Source organism: Staurois parvus, unplaced genomic scaffold (assembly GCF_062004578.1).
Source record: "Staurois parvus isolate SC_StPar_1 unplaced genomic scaffold, SC_StPar_1.0 ptg003169l, whole genome shotgun sequence".
Taxonomy (NCBI): domain Eukaryota; kingdom Metazoa; phylum Chordata; class Amphibia; order Anura; family Ranidae; genus Staurois; species Staurois parvus.
The window spans coordinates 16002-35000 of NW_028320965.1; the positions used below are offsets into that span (position 1 = coordinate 16002).

At 45.9% G+C, this 18999-nt stretch overlaps 1 protein-coding gene across 1 annotated transcript in view; it reads left to right on the forward strand.

Annotated features, from left to right (window-relative positions):
• Nucleotides 1-683: 683 nt before the first annotated feature.
• LOC149428517 (tyrosyl-DNA phosphodiesterase 1-like) overlaps nucleotides 684-18999 on the forward strand; it is a gene marked incomplete at both ends in the record, with an annotated part of 26401 nt that continues 8085 nt past the window's right edge. The window contains 3 exons of the mRNA XM_089667313.1: nucleotides 684-787; nucleotides 13712-14226; nucleotides 18330-18373. Coding sequence (XP_089523439.1) covers nucleotides 684-787; nucleotides 13712-14226; nucleotides 18330-18373 — 663 coding nt within the window. The remainder of the gene's footprint in view (nucleotides 788-13711; nucleotides 14227-18329; nucleotides 18374-18999) is intronic.

The following is an 18999-nucleotide window of genomic DNA, read 5'->3' on the forward strand; positions in this document are numbered from 1 at the left end:
CATCAGAGCGTAAGCTCCTCTGGCGCAGAGACTGATGGGACCGTGGGGGGAGGGGACATCAGAGTGTAAGCTCCTCTGGCGCAGAGACTGATGGGACCGTGGGGGAGGGGACATCAGAGCGTAAGCTCCTCTGGCGCAGAGACTGATGGGACCGTGGGGGAGGGGACATCAGAGCGTAAGCTCCTCTGGCGCAGAGACTGATGGGACTGGCTCGGTGTTCTCTGTACAGCACTGTGGTATATATCAGAGCTATATACATGCATAATAATAGTGTGTGACATTCCTGTGGTGAGGTCTCTGTACACCGTTCCGGTATAGGTCAGCCCCATAGCGGTGTTTCTCACCGATCGGATCCTCTCCTCCTCTACCCTCCCTGACATGGTCCCGGTCGTAGCTCTTCTTTGCGGAAGAGTCACCATAACAACCGAACTTCCGAATCTGCCGCCTAGAGACCGAGGTGACTCAGGATTGGCTAGTCTCTGCAGATGGCAGGAAGCCTCGGACGCCTATTGGTCGAATTGAGGCTGAATTAGCCCGCCCTCTTCTCTGCCAGTACGTAGAGTCGGGAGGAGAGAACTGAGCTCTATCTAATGATAGGATTGGCTGGAGGGAGGAGGGGCGGGGTCTGTGGCTTGCCTTCCTCTTAGTTTTGGAGCGTCACATAAACACATTTTTGCGGCCAGCAGAGGGCGGAAGATGTCTGTATTGGTTGCCGGGCTCCGATAGCTCATGGTGCGCTGAGGAGTGACGTCAATAAGCAGCGACCCAAGTGGAGCAGAATGAGCAGGTGACAGATGGGAGCAGACACTGATACAATGTAACACTGAGAGATGAAGGGGGGCAGACACTGATACAATGTAACACTGAGAGATGAATGGGGGGGGGCAGACACTGATACAATGTAACACTGAGAGATGAATGGGGGGGGGCAGACACTGATACAATGTAACACTGAGAGATGAAGGGGGGCAGACACTGATACAATGTAACACTGAGAAACAATTATGGGTGGAGCGGACACTGATACAATGTAACACTGAGAGATGGGGGGGAGCGGACACTGATACAATATAACACTGAGAGATGGATGGGGGGGGGGGGGGGAGACACTGATACAATGTAACACTGAGAGATGAATGGGGGGGAGCTGACACTGATACAATATAACACTGAGAGATGAATGGGGGGGAGCGGACACTGATACAATGTAACACAGAGATGGGGGGGGGGAGCAGACACTGATACAATGTAACACTGAGAGATGAAGGGCGGCAGACATTGATACAATGTAACACTGAGAGATGAATGGGGGGGGGGCAGACACTGATACAATGCAACACTGAGAGATGAATGGGGGGGCAGACACTGATACAATGTAACACTGAGAGATATGGGAGGGAGGGGGGGCAGACATTGATACAATGTAACACGGAGAGATATGGGAGGGAGGGGGGGCAGACATTGATACAATGTAACACTGAGAGATGAATAAGGGGAGCAGACACTGATACAATGTAACACTGAGAGATATGGGAGGGAGGGGGGGGGGCAGACATTGACACAATGTAAGACTGAGAGATGAATAAGGGGGAGCAGACACTGATACAATGTAACACTGAGAGATATGGGAGGGAGGGGGGGGGCAGACATTGATACAATGTAACACTGAGAGATGAATAAGGGGGAGCAGACACTGATACAATGTAACACTGAGAGATGAATGGGGGGGAGCTGACACTGATACAATGTAACACAGAGATGGGGGGGGGGGGAGCAGACACTGATACAATGTAACACTGAGAGATGAAGGGCGGCAGACATTGATACAATGTAACACTGAGAGATGAATGGGGGGGGGTAGACACTGATACAATGTAACACTGAGAGATGAATGGGGGGGCAGACACTGATACAATGTAACACTGAGAGATGAATAAGGGGAGCAGACACTGATACAATGTAACACTGAGAGATGAATGGGGGGGCAGACACTGATACAATGTAACACTGAGAGATGAATGGGGGGGAGCTGACACTGATACAATGTAACACTGAGAGATGAATGGGGGGGGGCAGACACTGATACAATGTAACACTGAGAGATGAATGGGGGGGCAGACACTGATACAATGTAACACTGAGAGATAAATAGGGGCGGAACAGTTACTGATACAATGTAACACTGAGGGATAATTGTGGGTGGACCAGACAACGATACAGCGCCTTGGTGACTTTCTTGGTCATTACTTCTCCATGGCTTGGTATGGGAACTGTCGTTCTGACATGACTGCAGAGCAGTGACTGTCGGGGTGGTTTGCTGGGACTGTGCGCTGCCCACCCCCGGGGACTGCATTGCTCTATAGGGCCAGGATTGTCTGTTTCTTGGTGGCACAATGTTCCATTGTAGACTGATGACTGTCAGGTGTCAGTGCTTTCTCTTACCATATGGACTTTCTTTAAGATTTTTATATTTGCACGTAGTTTATAGTGTGATATGTTTTTTTGATGCAGATCAGTGTGATTTGTACCTCCCGATTTCACTGTGACATGCAACTTCATTGAACAGAAGTCAATGCAAGCTGCAATGAAATTGCAAAAATGTAGTGCAGGAACTATCTTTGAAATTGTGCTGATTAACCTCTTCCTGTCCGGCCCATGTAGGTAAACGACCAGACAGGAGCACTGCCGATGCGGGTGGGATGTTTCTAAACGCCCCCCCCCATCCATTGCCTGTGCACGCTTCCGCGATCGGTTCCTGCTGTGTCCAGAGGAACACAGATCGCTGTACGGGACCTCTCTGTAAGGTCCTGATCATGTGATCACTGATTGGCCAATCGGTGATCACACGAATGGTAGTAAACGAGATGTCACCTCCTCACATCATTGCTTACTACGTGTGAAATCTGTGAATGATCACAGAGGTCACATGGTACAGAGCTATTCACAACAGCCTTGTACCATGTAACAAGCTGTGACCAATCACAGCTCACACAGTAGTTCTCAATGGCTGCAGGAATGCAGACAGAGAAGGAGAAATCATTGCTTTTACAGCCTTTATGGGTGTAAAAGCAATCAGTGTAAAGAAAAGAAAAAAAAAATCATCACCCCCCACACAAGTAGTACAGTGTCACCTTGGTGACACTGTACTGCTAGGGTGACAGTATTAAAAAAAAAAATTATATAAAAATGTAAAAAATTTTTTTGAAAAGTTATAATTTTTGGTTATAAACTAATTTGGATTATTTTTTTTTTTTACTAAAAAAATAGATATATTTTGGCCGAGATTTATGAAGAAAGATTGTTTATTTGCAACATTTTATAAGAAAAACACTTTTATTTTCAACATTTTTGGACTTTTTAATTTATATAGAAAAAAAATAAACATCCCAGTGGTGAACAAATACCACCAAAATAAAGTTTTATCTGTCTCAAAATTTAAAAAAAAAAATTCATATGGGTACAGTGTTGCATGGCCGCGCAATTGTCATTCAAAGTGTGATAGCGCTGAAAGCTGAAAATTGCCCTGGCAGGAAGGGGAGGAAAGTGTCCGGACTGGAAGGGGGGGGAAAGTGTCCGGACTGGAAGGGGAGGAAAGTGTCCGGACTGGAAGGGGGGAAAGTGTCCGGACTGGAAGGGGAGGAAAGTGTCCGGACTGGAAGGGGGTGGGAAAGTGTCCGGACTGGAAGGGGGTGGGAAAGTGTCCGGACTGGAAGGGGGTGGGAAAGCGTCCGGACTGGAAGGGGGTGGGAAAGCGTCCGGACTGGAAGGGGGTGGGAGAGCGTCCGGACTGGAAGGGGGTGGGAGAGCGTCCGGACTGGAAGGGGGTGGGAGAGCGTCCGGACTGGAAGGGGGTGGGAGAGCGTCCGGACTGGAAGGGGGTGGGAGAGCGTCCGGACTGGAAGGGGGTGGGAGAGCGTCCGGACTGGAAGGGGGTGGGAGAGCGTCCGGACTGGAAGGGGGTGGGAGAGCGTCCGGACTGGAAGGGGGTGGGAGAGCGTCCGGACTGGAAGGGGGTGGGAGAGCGTCCGGACTGGAAGGGGGTGGGAGAGCGTCCGGACTGGAAGGGGGTGGGAGAGCGTCCGGACTGGAAGGGGGTGGGAGAGCGTCCGGACTGGAAGGGGGTGGGAGAGCGTCCGGACTGGAAGTGGTGAAGGCTAGGTTCACACCTATGCAGTTTGCGTTTGATCCGTTTCTGTAGTGTTTTTTTTTTTTCAACTTGTTGCTGGGCAGATTAAAATGCAAAATGCATCAAACACACTCCATGCTTTTCTGCAGCGTCTCCATTGAAGTCTATAGAACCGAAAACGCAACGTTTTGTGTTTTTAAAAACAGTCCCCGACCCTTTCCAAAAACCGCACCGGGTGAAAACGCGGAGATGTGAACCTGTCCCATAGGAATTCGTGTTAAATGGACTGTAGTGCGTTTCTGCAAATCGCAATGGAAAATGCATAGGTGTGAACCTAGACTGAGACCGTGCCATAGAAATACATTAGATGCAACTTCATGCGTGATTTGTAAATGGAATGTTGCACCTGAAGTCGTAGTGATGTGAACCGCAGCTTATCGAAAACAATGTCATTGGCGCAAATTCACATAGAAATGCGGATAAAAACGATATTGGCAGTGGAATAGGCAAAATGCACATCCAATACAGTCTACTACTACAGAATCCAGAGAGCATCATCCTGCACATACATCATGGAGCAGACGTGGGAGGGGATCACAGCCACATTTGGGCCCATGCATAGCTGGATCACCAGAAGGAAGGGATCATTTACTGGGCCATCTGCGGCTGCCACACCCCATCACATTTCCGGGAACAATTCCTGTTGATTAAATGAAATCGATCCAAACTACCACCGTTGCTCTCAAATCTTTGTTTTATTAAATCGATCACAGTAAACATCGCAGGTACAAAGTTTGACGAGTTTCGACTAAACAAGCCTTAGTCATAACCTATTTTTATGGGTTATGACTAAGGCTTGTTAAGCTGAAACACGTCAGTATTTGTACCTGCGATGTTTTTTTCTGTGGTCGATTTAATAAAACAAAGATTTGAGAGCAACGGTGGTAGTTTGGATCGATTTCATTTAATTCTGGAACAGATATTATTATTATTATTATTATACAGGATTTATACGGCGCCAACAGTTTGCTCAGCGCTTTACAATATAAGGGAGACATTACAATTACAATGCATTTCAGTACAGAAGGAATAGGAGGGCCCGGCTCGTGGAGCTTACAATCTAAAGGAAGGGGGAGGGGATACAAAAGGTGATAGCTGCGGGGGATGATCTGACGGAGGTGATTCAAGTACAGTTCTTAGGTGGAGGTGGGGTAGGTTTCCCTGAAGAAGTGAGTTTTAAAAGATCGCCTAAAGGCAGACAGGGTGGGGGCTGACCGGACATACTGTGGTAGGGAGTTCCAGAGAGGCTCTGGAGAAGTCCTGGAGGCGAGCGTGGGAGGAGGTGATGAGGGAGCTAGAGAGGAGGATATCATGGGAGGAGCAGAGTGGTTGATTTGGGCGGTATCTGTGGATGAGGTTGGCGATGTAGCTAGGGGCAGTGTTGTGGATGGCTTTGTAAGCTGTGGTTAGTATTTTGATTTTTATATGTTGGGTTAGTGGAAGCCAGTGGAGGGATTGGCAGAGAGGGGCAGCAGTCGCTGATCGGTTGGTAAGGTGTATGGGTCTAGCAGCAGTCGCTGATCGATTGGTATGGTGGATGAGTCTAGCGGCAGTCACTGATCGTTTGGTAAGGGGTATGAGTCTAGCAGCAGTCGCTGATCGATTGGTATGGTGGATGAGTCTAGCGGCAGTCACTGATCGGTTGGTAAGGTGTATGAGTCTAGCAGCAGTCACTGATCGGTCGGTAAGGTGGATGAGTCTAGCGGCAGTCGCTGATCGGTTGGTAAGGTGGATGAGTCTAGCGGCAGTCGCTGATCGGTTGGTAAGGGGTATGAGTCTAGCAGCAGTCGCTGATTGGTTGGTAACAAGTATGAGTCCAGCAGCAGTCACTGATCGGTTGGTAAGGTGGATGAGTCTAGCAGCAGTCGCTGATCGGTTGGTAAGGTGTATGAGTCTAGCGGCAGTCGCTGATCGGTTGGTAAGGTGGAGGAGTCTAGCAGCAGTCGCTGATCGGTTGGTAAGGTGGATGAGTCTAGCAGCAGTCGCTGATCGGTTGGTAAGGTGTATGAGTCTAGCGGCAGTCGCTGATCGGTTGGTAAGGTGGAGGAGTCTAGCAGCAGTCGCTGATCGGTTGGTAAGGTGGATGAGTCTAGCAGCAGTCGCTGATCGGTTGGTAAGGTGGATGAGTCTAGCAGCAGTCGCTGATCGGTTGGTAAGGTGGATGAGTCTAGCAGCTGTCGCTGATCGATTGGTATGGTGGATGAGTCTAGTGGCAGTCACTGATTGTTTGGTAAGGGGTATGAGTCTAGCAGCAGTCGCTGATCGGTTGGTAAGGTGGATGAGTCTAGCGGCAGTCGCTGATCGGTTGGTAAGGTGGATGAGTCTAGCAGCAGCATTCATAATAGACTGAAGGGGGGATAGCCTGTGTAACGGTAGACCAGTGAGGAGGGAGTTGCAGTAATTGAGGCGGGATATAACCAAGGCGTGGATAAGTTGTTTTGTGATGTCATTGGTCAGGAAGGGGAGGATTTTGGAAATGTTCCGGAGGTTGAGGCGGCAGGATTTAGTGCCGGGTGTTTGTTTTCTATGTTTACATACTAAGGCCTGGTTCTCACCAATGCAGTTTGTGTTTGATCCATTTCTACGGTGCTTTTCGCAGGCATTTTGCGTTTTTGCACACTTTTTTTGAATGCATTTTGTGGGTTTTTTGGCCAGGTTGTTGCTGAGCAGATTAATAACCGTCAAGAACACCTCACATGCATTTTCTGCAGCATCTCCATTGAAACCTATTGAGCCCAAAGCTCAATTTTTTGCGTTTTAAAAAAAAAAAAAAGTATCTGACTCTTTCCAAAACCGCAGTGGCTGAAAAACTGGTAGATGAACGTGTCCCTTAGGAAATCATGGACTGTAGTGCGTTTCTGCATAAAGCACTAGAAAATGCATTGGCCTAAGGGAACCTTCTCAGGTCCAAAATTTATATTGAGCAGAATTAAGTCCGGCCCTCTGCAATGGTTCCAATTTCCTATTTGGCCCCTTGGGAAAATTAATTGCTCATCCCTGTGTTATTATTAGATGACAACGCTCTGTCCAGGTCTATTAATTGTGCTCATGTGTTGTCACCCTGTCACGGAAAGGTTTCTTCACAGTAAGAGCTGTGAGAATGTGGAATAGACTCCCTCCAGAGTTGGTTGTGTCCAGCTCAGTGGATTGCTGTAGGAAAGTCCTGGATTCTTTCTTGGATACACAGAATATAACTGGATATAACATTTATAGGGAAAGTTGATCCAGGGAATATCCGATTGCCTCTCGGGGGATCAGGAAGGAATTTTTTTTCCCTGCAGGAGAAAATTGGATCGTGCTTTGCTGGTTTTTTTTTTGCCTTCCTCTGGATCAACTGTGGGTGTAGGATTACAAATTTTATTTTTTTTTAACTGGATGGATGTGACGGGAGTGACTTTGGGTGGGGGGTCCATGGAACCCAGCTCACTTTGGAGAGGTGGGGAGACCCCTGTCTCAGCTCCCCATATCCCTATTATGTGTAAGTCACCCTGTGCCTGTTAGGGGTACAGGGCGATCTGTCCTAATATTGTGTGGGCTTTGTGTCAGACCGTGTAGACATGTTTAGGAGATAGGTGGGGTTGTGGATTGTTTAACCCCAGCATGTTATCCTATGTGTCCATCCCCGGCATGTTCTCCTGTGTGTCCATCCCCGGCATGTTCTCCTGTGTGTCCATCCCCGGCATGTTCTCCTGTGTGTCCATCCCCGGCATGTTCTCCTGTGTGTCCATCCCCGGCATGTTCTCCTGTGTGTCCATCCCCGGCGTGTTCTCCTGTGTGTCCATCCCCGGCGTGTTCTCCTGTGTGTCCATCCCCGGCGTGTTCTCCTGTGTGTCCATCCCCGGCGTGTTCTCCTGTGTGTCCATCCCCGGCGTGTTCTCCTGTGTGTCCATCCCCGGCGTGTTCTCCTGTGTGTCCATCCCCGGCGTGTTATCCCGTGTGTCCATCCCCGGCGTGTTATCCCGTGTGTCCATCCCCGGCGTGTTATCCCATGTGTCCATCCCCGGCGTGTTCTCCTACGTGTCCATCCCCGGCGTGTTCTCCTACGTGTCCATCCCCGGCGTGTTCTCCTACGTGTCCATCCCCGGCGTGTTCTCCTACGTGTCCATCCCCGGCGTGTTCTCCTACGTGTCCATCCCCGGCGTGTTCTCCTACGTGTCCATCCCCGGCGTGTTCTCCTACGTGTCCATCCCCGGCGTGTTCTCCTACGTGTCCATCCCCGGCGTGTTCTCCTACGTGTCCATACACACATAGCCTGGAATCAACATTTTTTGGATGGGAAAAACCCAGGACTAGTGAATTTCTAGTGGAGTTTTTTAGCTGTAAAAACACAGTAGAACGCTGCAAACTGGCGTTTTTGGATTTTTTTGACAGAAAAAAAATTTTTTTTGATAAAATTTTTTTCGGAAAACGCCACTACACGCGGCAAAACACTGCTAAACGCTAATGCATAAATGCTAAATAACTCGTTATTAAGGTGACTTTACACAGCTAACATTACCAGCACTATCAAAAAGCCCCGTGTGCATGAGGGCTCAAAAACAACATGGCAGTGCGGGGCTCCACCTACTGCGTCATTCATTCACAGAGTTCTTCCTGCCACCAGGCAGACAGCTTGTTGTTCCTAATGAACTGCGAGGGGCGCTGATGAGCGCTATGTATAGGCAGACAGCTACATTAACAGTCTGCAGGAGCTGACATTGCACCTGCGATCTGCTGATCATGAGTGCAATGCTTTACAGGCTCCTTTTAACCTACAAAAAAAAGTGCATAATTATATTTTTTTTTACGTGAACTCGGCCTTTTCTTTTTCTTAGGCACCCTGTTCACTGTTTAATCTTTTGTGAGGTGTGATAGCCATGACACTTCCTATCAGATTGAGGGTTAGAATATAGCTGATGTTGCCCATCCTTCCTTTGCTCTATTGATCTGCTGCTGGCTAATTACAGTCTCCAGTTACCTGACCCAGAACCCCACGAAGAAGAAAAAAGTCTAAAAAATACAGTTATTTATACCCCTTGCAGACAAGCAATTATACATATGTAGCGTCACTGAAGTGGGTCTTCTTCCATGGGGCCACGTATGTTTATACCTGTGTTTTGTGCATAGCGCACTCCCAAGCCGTCACTGACCGTACCAGGTATCATTCTAATGCTTGCAATCCAACAATCCAGCAGAACTAACTCTTGATCACACGATCGCTGTGTTAGCGGAAGACTTGGCTATCACAGTTCTTCATAACAGTACAGCCTGCACCCTTTACTTTGTCTCCTCTTGAATGGAAAAGGACAAAGCATATCAACAAAAAAAATACATTGTATACTAGAGGAGAAGAATGGAAACTAAAAGATACATTGTATACTAGAGGAGAAGAATGGAAACTAAAAGATACATTGTATACTAGAGGAGAAGAATGGAAACTAAAAGATACATTGTATACTAGAGGAGAAGAATGGAAAGATAAAGTTACATTGTATACTAGAGGAGAAACATTGAAACCAAAAGATACATTGTATACTAGAGGAGAAGAATGGAAACTAAAAGATACATTGTATACTACAGGAGAGGAATGGAAACTAAAAGATACATTGTATACTAGAGGAGAAGAATGGAAACTAAAAGATACATTGTATACTAGAGGAGAAGAATGGAAACTAAAAGATACATTGTATACTAGAAGAGAAGAATGGAAAGATAAAGTTACATTGTATACTAGAGGAGAAACATTGAAACCAAAAGATACATTGTATACTAGAGGAGAAGAATTGAAACCACAAGATACATTGTATACTCGAGGAGGGAAAAAATGTAAACCAAATGATACATTGTATACTAGAGGAGAAGAATTGAAACCAAAAGATACATTGTAAACTAGAGATGTATGTATATGTGTGTGTATATATATATATATATATAATATTGTATATGTGATTTTGCATTTCCAGGTAGGGGGCGCGCTCCCTACCTGCACCACTATTTGTGGCCTCAGCTGTCAATCACTGGCTCCCAGCTGATGACTGATTGCCGAGTATTACCGCCGGGGGGGGGAGAGAACTGTTTGTTAACAATACAGTTCTCTCCCCTGTCAGCTCCAGCACACTGCTTTATATGGCTCTGCATAGCAGTGTGCTTACTGTACAGTTGAAAGCACCAATTCAGCTTACTGTGAAACAGCACACAGTTAACCCTTTGATCTCTCCAAATGTTTACCCCTTCCTGCCAAGTGTCATTAGTACAGTGTCAGTGCTTTTTATTAGCACTGATCACTGTATTGGTGTCACTGGGGATGTCAGTTCCTCCCAGTGTCAGAATGCGCGACACAGTCCCGATATAAGTCCCTGATCACCACCAATACTAGTAAAAAAAAAAATAATTTACAGTATCGTCATTTGTAAACACTATAACTTTCATGTAAACCAATTAATTTACACGTATTGGGATATTGTTAGCAAGGACATGGAGCAGAATACATTTTGGTCTAAATTTGTGATGAAATGTGATTTTTTTTTTTTTTTTTTTTTTTTTCTTTCTTTTTTTTTTTTTTTTTTTTTTACTGGACATGTTAAATAGCAAAAAGTCAAAAATGCTGTTTTTTTTTTTCCTCAAAATTGTTGGTCTTTTTTTTTTTTTTTTTTATAGTGCCAAAAATAAAAATTGCACGTGAGATCAAATACCACTAAAAGAAATCTCTATTCGTGGGGGGGAAAAAAGAACTTAAATTTAATTCGGGTGCAGCACTGCATGACCGCGCAATTGTCAGTTAAAGTAACACAGCGCCGTAACTCAAAAAAATGGTCTGGTCAGGAGGGGGGGGGGTAAATCTTCCTCCAGGCAAGTGGTTAAGAGGTTAAAAATGTAACAAGTGGCAGCTATTACCTTCCCAGACGAATCCTCGGCTCCCTATAATTATGTTGGATGATTTTGATCACATTTGCATTTACTGTACGAGCATCAAAAATGTCATTCAGATTTTTAGCATTTGCTAAGCTGTAAAAAAATGTCACCATCATGCTAATTTCTCATCCCAGCTTGATCCTTTATAATGTTATGATAACGTTTTAGGCTTTTTGTTTCATTTTTTCCTGTATGTGTTGTTGCATCGATTGCGGAATAGAGATCTAGAATCAAACGCATTCACTTTGAGCTTTTACCTTTTCCACTACATTAAGTAAAAATTGTACTTGTATGCTATCTTTATATTTGGAAGACTTTGTCATGTTTCTTTTCGGGGTAAATTTTTGAAGATACATAAATTTGAAAAAAATGAAAGGAAAAGACAATATTTCCACCATTTCTTTCTAATGAAAGGAATTAGGATGCAGAGGAATTTAAAAACATATCTGGTATCAAATGAAAGCCCTGTCTCTCCCGAGAAAGATTATGTATGGTAAATGCTAAAAGTTCTAAGGCATGGACACTGGAATATCTCCAAAACCCAGAAAAGGACCCTGGGAGTTCCGGAGCTTAGAAGAAAAAAAAAAACAGCTCTTGGAGCGTAGTAGTTGAACATACCTCAACCAACCTGATTTATCAAGAGATACTAAAGTTCAACCCCAGGAAAGAATCATTTTATATACATGTTTTGTAAAGTACAATAAGCTGAGACCTAAAGAATCTTCCAGCATGCAAAGAAGCTGCATCTCTTTGTCCTCGGTGTAATAGTTCACAACAGAGGGACAGTTTACTAAAGAAATTTAGAGGGGCCGGACTGTAGCCAGTGGGAGAAGAAAAAGAGGAATAGTGCCTCATTATTGGTGTCGTTTGGAGGAATAGTGCCCCATTATTGGTGTTTTTGGAAGGAATAGTGCCCCATTATTGGTGTTTTTGGAAGGAATAGTGCCCCATTTTTAACATCGTTGGCAGGAATAATGCCCCATTTTTGATGCCGTTGGAAGGAATAATGCCCCATTTTTGTATGTCGTTGGAAGGAATAGTGCCCCATTTTTGATGCCGTTGGAAGGAATAGTGCCCCATTTTTGTATGTCGTTGGCAGGAATAGTGCCCCATTGTTGGTGTCAGTTGAAGGAATAGTGCCCCATTGTTGGTGTCGTTGGCAGGAATAGTGCCCCATTTTTAAAGTCATTGACAGGAATAGTGCCCCATTGTTGGTGTCAGTGGAAGGAATAGTGCCCCATTTTTTATGTCGTTGGCAGGAATAGTGCCCCATTTTTTATGTCGTTGGCAGGAATAGTGCCCCATTTTTGATGTCATTAGCAGGAATAGTGCCCCATTGTTGGTGTCAATGGAAGGAATAGTGCCCCATTTTTTATGTCGTTGGCAGGAATAGTGCCCCATTGTTGGTGTCATTAGCAGGAATGGTGCCCCATTGTTGGTGTCAGTGGAAGGAATAGTGCCCCATTTTTGATGTCGTTAGCAGGAATGGTGCCCCATTGTTGGTATCAGTGGAAGGAATAGTGCCCCATTTTTGATGTCATTGGCAGTAAAAGTGCCCCATTGTTGGTGTCGTTGGCAGGAATAGTGCCCCCATGTTGGTGTCGTTGGCAGGAATAGTGCCCCCATGTTGGTGTCGTTGGCAGGAATAGTGCCCCCATTGTTGGTGTCGTTGGCAGAAATAGTGCCCCATTGTTGGTGTCGTTGGCAGAAATAGTGCCCCATTGTTGGTGTCGTTGGCAGGAATAGTGCCCCATTGTTGGTGTCAGTCGAAGGAATAGTGCCCCATTTTTGATGTCGTTGGCAGGAATAGCGCCCCCATGTTGGTGTAATTGGCAGGAATAGTGCCCCATTTTTGATGTCGTTGGCAGGAATAGTGCCCCATTTTTGATGTCGTTGGCAGGAATAGTGTCTCATTTTTGATGCCGTTGGAAGGAATAGTGCCCCATTGTTTGTATCAATGGAAGGAATAGTGCCCCATTGTTGGTGTCGTTGGCAGGAATAGTGTCTCATTTTTGATGTCGTTGGCAGGAATAGTGCCCCATTGTTTGTATCAATGGAAGGAATAGTGGGATTAAAATGATACTAAAGGTTCAGGTTTATTTTTTTCAAATAACAAACATGTCATACTTACCCGCTCTTTGTAATGGTTTTGTACAGAGCAGCCCCAGTCCTCCTCTTCCCAGGTCCCCCACTGGTGCTCCTGCCCCCCTGCAGAGTGTCCCCAGAGCAAGCTGGTTGCTCCGGGGGCACTTGTGTGTACCCACTCCTAAGCCGCCTCTGTGTGTCTGTAAGACACACAGAGTGCGGCCTTGCCCTGCTCCCTCCTCAATGGCTGTGATTGACAGCAGAGGCAATGTCTCCTGCTGCTCTCTCAGCCAATGAGGACGGAGAGACCTGGGAGCGAGACTGCTCTTGTGCACATCGCTGGATTGAGATTGGCCTCCGGTAAATTTTAAGGAGGTCTGGGGGGAGGGGGAGGGCAGCTGCACAAAGAAGGTTTTTTACCTTTATGCATAGAAGGCATGAAGATAAAGAAAAAAACTCTTCAGCTGTTAAAACCACTTTAATAACTAGGATTTGGATAGTGGTGCCGCCTTCTTTATGTTTATGTATTGTTTTCTCTCTGTGTGATAGGAGTTCTGGCTCCCAGCAGAGCAGTCATGGAAAGTGGACATTGTCTAGCAGCGATGAAGAGTCGGAAGACAGCAAAGATCCATCTTCCTCGTTACCGGTGAGCAGAGCCCATGTGGTTCCCACTCCTCAGTTCTCGTGCTCCGAAGCCAGGAAGGAATCTTTCAAGAGGAAGTCAAATCCAGTAAAGTTTGAAGAGATGGCAGGTAAAGAGCCATCACCGGCTAAAAAAACCAAATTGGACAAAGAGGGCATGGGGTGGTGCCTCTCCAGCAGTGATGAGGAACCTGAGCCAAAGAAGGTGCAGAAGGTGAAAAAGCCATCCTCCCAAAAGGTGTCGAGAGCAGAAAAGAGCCTCGGCTCCACCCCCACCCCCACCACAAAGGAGAAATACAAGACTCCCAGCGACTCTCAGGACCCCTGGGATGTCCTACAGGCTGGAGAACCTTTCCGCTTCTACCTGACCAAAGTTACTGGCATCAAACCCAAGTACAACACCGGTGCCCTTCATATTAAGGGTGAGTTCCCAACTAGTTCAATTCTAACTCCAGCCCCCAAAATTTGGATAGAGTGGGAAAGAATTAAAGCAGAAGTCAGATATAAAAGAAAAAAATGAATGTAATCATTATTACATCATTAAATGTATGACCTGGCATCAGTATCTTGCTACCCTGTACATTAGAACTGTAGTATGGGAAGAAGCAACAGCAGAAGGAACCAATAGGTTCATACGCTGACAAGAAGAATTCTAATAGGAGGAGAGAGCAGAGAGATGAGCTCATCACTGTGCTGCTTCTCATTTCACTGTCCAGTCACAGGTTGGGGGCTTGTCCGGGATGGGGTGGAGTGTTGCTGGCCTTCAGACTGAGGATCTAGTGGCTTCACCTTTCCCTGTCAAAACACAGCCACGGGGGTGGGTACAGATTGCACTAGGGCTCAGAGAAAGTGGGTTGACTGATGCTGGCCCTTAGGCCGAGTACAATTTTTCCTTCCTTTATGTAAAGGTGAACTACCTCTTTAAAATGTGATATCAATCTTGTAGCCCTGACGAAGGGGGAGTATTTTGTTCCCCAAAACATGTTGTTGGCTGTTTTGTGTAATCTTGCTATGAACAGTATAAGTGATTTAGACTTTTTTTTTTTATATTGTGTGATAAAAGTAATAATATAATTAGAGATTTTAAAAGCTTTTCATTTTTAACTGCTTCCCGCCCGTCCTATAGTCAAATGATGGCGGCAACAGTAGATGACCAATCATTGTACCGGGCCGGCCCAGGTAATTGTGACCGACCACAGCGATCACATGACAGCTGTATTATTATTATTATTATTATTATTATTATTATACAGTATTTATAAAGCGCCAATAGTTCGCTCAGCGCTGTACATTACAGAGGGGGACAGAACATGTGACAGAACAATACCAATACAATGCAAAACATGAGGGGATCGAGGGCCCTACTCTTTTGAGCTTACAATCTAGGAGGGAGGGGATGGTGGCACAGGAGGAAATAGCTGTGGGGGATGGAGTGGTTGAAAGAGTAGAGGAGGTCGGCAAGTTAGCAGGGGGTGGGGTAGGCTTCCCTGAAGAGGTGGGTTTTCAGGGTGCGCCTAAAGGAGAGGAGAGTAGGTGATAATCTGATGGGTTGGGGCAGGGAGTTCCAGAGTATGGGTGACACCCTGGAGAAGTCCTGGAGGCGGGCATGGGAGGAGGAGACCAGAGAACTAGAGAGAAGGAGGTCTTGTGAGGAGCGGAGTGTGCGTGTTGGGTGGTACTTGGATATTAGGTCAGTGATGTAGTTCGGGGCAGTATGGTGGACGGCTTTTTACGTCAGTGTTAGGATTTTGAATTTGATCCGTTGTGCAATCGGAAGCCAGTGGAGGGATTGGCAGAGGGGGGTGGAGGACACTGAGTGGAGGCCAGTGGAGGGATTGGCAGAGGGGGGTGGAGGAAACGGAGCGGTTGGTAAGGTGGATGAGTCTGGCAGCCGTATTCAGGATCGACTGAAGTGGAGATAGCCTGTGGCGAGGCAGGCCAGTGAGGAGGGAGTTGCAGTAGTCGAGTCGTGATATGATGAGGGAGTGGATGAGCTGTTTAGTGGTTTCAGGGGTTAGGAAAGTGCAGATCTTGGCGATGTTGTGGAGGTGGAGTCTGCATGAGTTTGTTAGTGATTGGACTTGGGGCTGGAAGGATAGGTCGGAGTCTAGAATGACCCCAATTTCTCTGGCCTGCGTTGGACATGATGGAGAAGTCAATGGGGGGTGGTGTCCGGGCTGGGGGGAGACTAGGAGCTCGGTTTTGGAGAGGTTCAGTTTAAGGAGGTGGAGCGACATCCAGTCTGATATGTCGCTCAGTAGGTTTGTGATTCGGGCGGAGATTGCGGGGGTGAGGCGAGGGGTTGAGAGATAGATTTGTGTGTCGTCGGCATAGAGGTGGTAGTTGAAGCCGTGAAAGTGTATGAGTTGGCCAAGGGAGGAGGTGTAGATGGAGAAGAGAAGGGGCCCGAGGATGGAGCCTTGAGGGACCCCAACAGAGAGGGGGAGGTGGTAGCATTATAGGTAACGCTGAAGGATCGTTGTGACAGGTAGGATGAGAGCCAGGAGAGAGTGGAATCTCTGAGGCCGAGGGAGTGTAGTTTTTTGAGGAGGAGGGGGTGGTCGACTGTTTCGAAGGCCGCAGAGAGGTCAAGGAGAAGGAGCACTGAATAGTGGCCATTAGCTTTGGCGGTTAGGAGGTCATTGGAGAGTTTGAGTAAGGCAGTTCGGTGGAGTGTAGGGGACGGAAGCCGGACTGTAGGGGATCGAGGAGGTTGTTGTCCTTGAGGTGAGAGCTTAGGCGGGTGTAGACGAGGTGCTCGAGGAGTTTGGGTGTGAATGGGAGCAGGGAGATGGGTCTGAGGTTGTTCGGGTCATTGGGGTCCAGAGAGGGCTTTTTAAGTATGGGAGTGATGTGCGCATGCTTCAGAGCGGAGGGGAATGTGCCGGGAGAGAGAGAGATTAAAGATGTGGGTGAGGGAACGTAGGATGGAGGGGGAGGGAGGTCGTAGGAGTTGTGAGGGTATGGGGTCGAGGGGGCAGGTGGTGAGGCGGGCATCAGAGAGGATCTTGGTGACCTCCTCGATGGTAGTAAGGTCGAAGGTGTGGAGTGTTGAGGGGGCTTCAGTGTGAGGAGTGTTAGGTGGGGTGGAGGTCGGAGCAGTGGTGAGGTCGAGGGAGAGGGGCGATGAGGGGGTAACTGTGTGAGAGGGGACGGGTTTGGAGGGAGTTTGAGCAGTGGTGATGTCCTTGCGAATTGTGTCAATTTTGTTTTTAAAGTGATTGGCAATCTCAAGAGCGGTGAGTGAGGTGCTGGGTGGAGGTGGGGGTGGAGAGTTAAAGGTGGAGAAGAGTCGGCGAGGGTTGGAGGAGAGGGTCTTGATGAGGGTCTGGAAGTAGGCTTGCTTGGTGGCGTGGAGGGAGGAGGTGTAGGTGTGGAAGGCAGATTTATAGTGGGTGAAGCTGTACACAATGAATGGATTTCATTCAAAGCCATTCATTGTGTACTGCTGTGTTGATCTCTGTGATTGGTCACCATGATCACATGGTACAAACAGGATCAGTCACAGTGCATCTTTACTATGTGCTATCTGTGGCCAGTCACAGCTTTTCCAATAGTACACACTGGGAATGAATAGATCCTATTCCTAAAAATGATTGTTTATAATAGCGATCATAACTGTTATAGGCAATCATAGTGTAAAAAACTAAAGATCTTCAACACTCCCCAAGAGCAGTGCAATGTCACTATGGAGACACTGGACTCCTCTGGTCACAATATTTCCAAAAAAGGAAAAAAGTTTAAAAATTAAACATTATTTTTTTGTTTTTTTTTAACATACTGTCACTAGGCAGTGTCCTTGATCACCACCACACCACGTTGTACTGCTCTGGCAGTGACAGTATGTAAAAAAAAAATGTGAACAGAAACCCCAATTTTTTTAAGTTCTTAATTTTCAAAAACAAATAGTGACAAAAAATGACAACTTCAAAAAAGTCGCCATACCCCTTACTAAATACCTCAGACTGTCTACTTTCCACCAGAAATGGGTCATTTGGGGGAGATTTGTACTGTTTTTTGACATTTAATGGCCTCAAGAAATGAGATCGTACATCAGGACTGATCAATTTTCTGATATATCCCACAGTTTGTAGACTCTATAACTTTCACACAGACTGAATAATATACACTGATTTGGGTTATCTTTACCAAAAAAATGTAGCAGAAGACATTTTGGCCTAAATTTATGAGGAAAGATTATCTATTTGCAAATGTTTGTAACAGAAACGTGTTTGTTTGTTTTTTTTTTGTTTGGTTTTTTTTTTCAAAATGTTTGTTTTTTTTTTATTTAGCAAATAAATAAAAACCCCAGCGGTGATTAAATACCCCCAAAAGAAAACTTTATCTGTCTCAAAAAAGTATATAAATTTCATTTGGGTGCAGTGTTGCATGACTGAGTAATTGTCATTCAAAGTGTGACAGCGCTGAAATCTGAATATTGGCCTGGACTGGAAGAGAGTTAATTTCCTTTTTTTAATTTCTAGACTGAAATACATTTTTAATTGAAACTCATTTGTCTCGGCAGATATCCTGTCTCCGCTGTTTGGGACGTTGGTGTCCTCCGTACAGGTATGACGCACCTGTACATTGTTACACAGATAGGGATACAGCACAACATACAGGTGTAAAACACGTAGTGCAGCGCTAAAATGATCTAAAACTCTAAATACAAGCAAAGACAAAAATAACAAATGTAAGTTGCGCATCTGGTGAGTGTGCAATTTTACCATTTTCCTGCACGTCACTGGATTATATGCTTCACTGGGATTATCAGAGTCACCTATCCTGAATAATTTCCTGCACCTATACTGAACATTTATTAATTTAGTCTTTTTAGTGCATGTTCTGATTGGGCATTGAATATATATTAAGTGTTTTTACTTTGTTTTTTTTTTTGTTTTTTTTAAACAAAGCTTTATTTGAGTTTTTCAATTTACAAACACTCAGCGGATGAAACACTCCAAGGATGCATCATGGCAACAAAGTAACTTATGTAACAGAACTGATAGATTGACCAATATGAGCAATACAATATTTTGCATAGAAAACTGATCAGAAAGATTCACGAAATGTCAGCAGTTAGAACCTCTGAACAGAAACTCTGAAGGCGGATGAGACAAAAGAGGGGAGGCATTGTGAGTCAGTAGAGTGTGTAGAGGATGTGTAATGGTGAGCTATGATATATATCCAAAGAT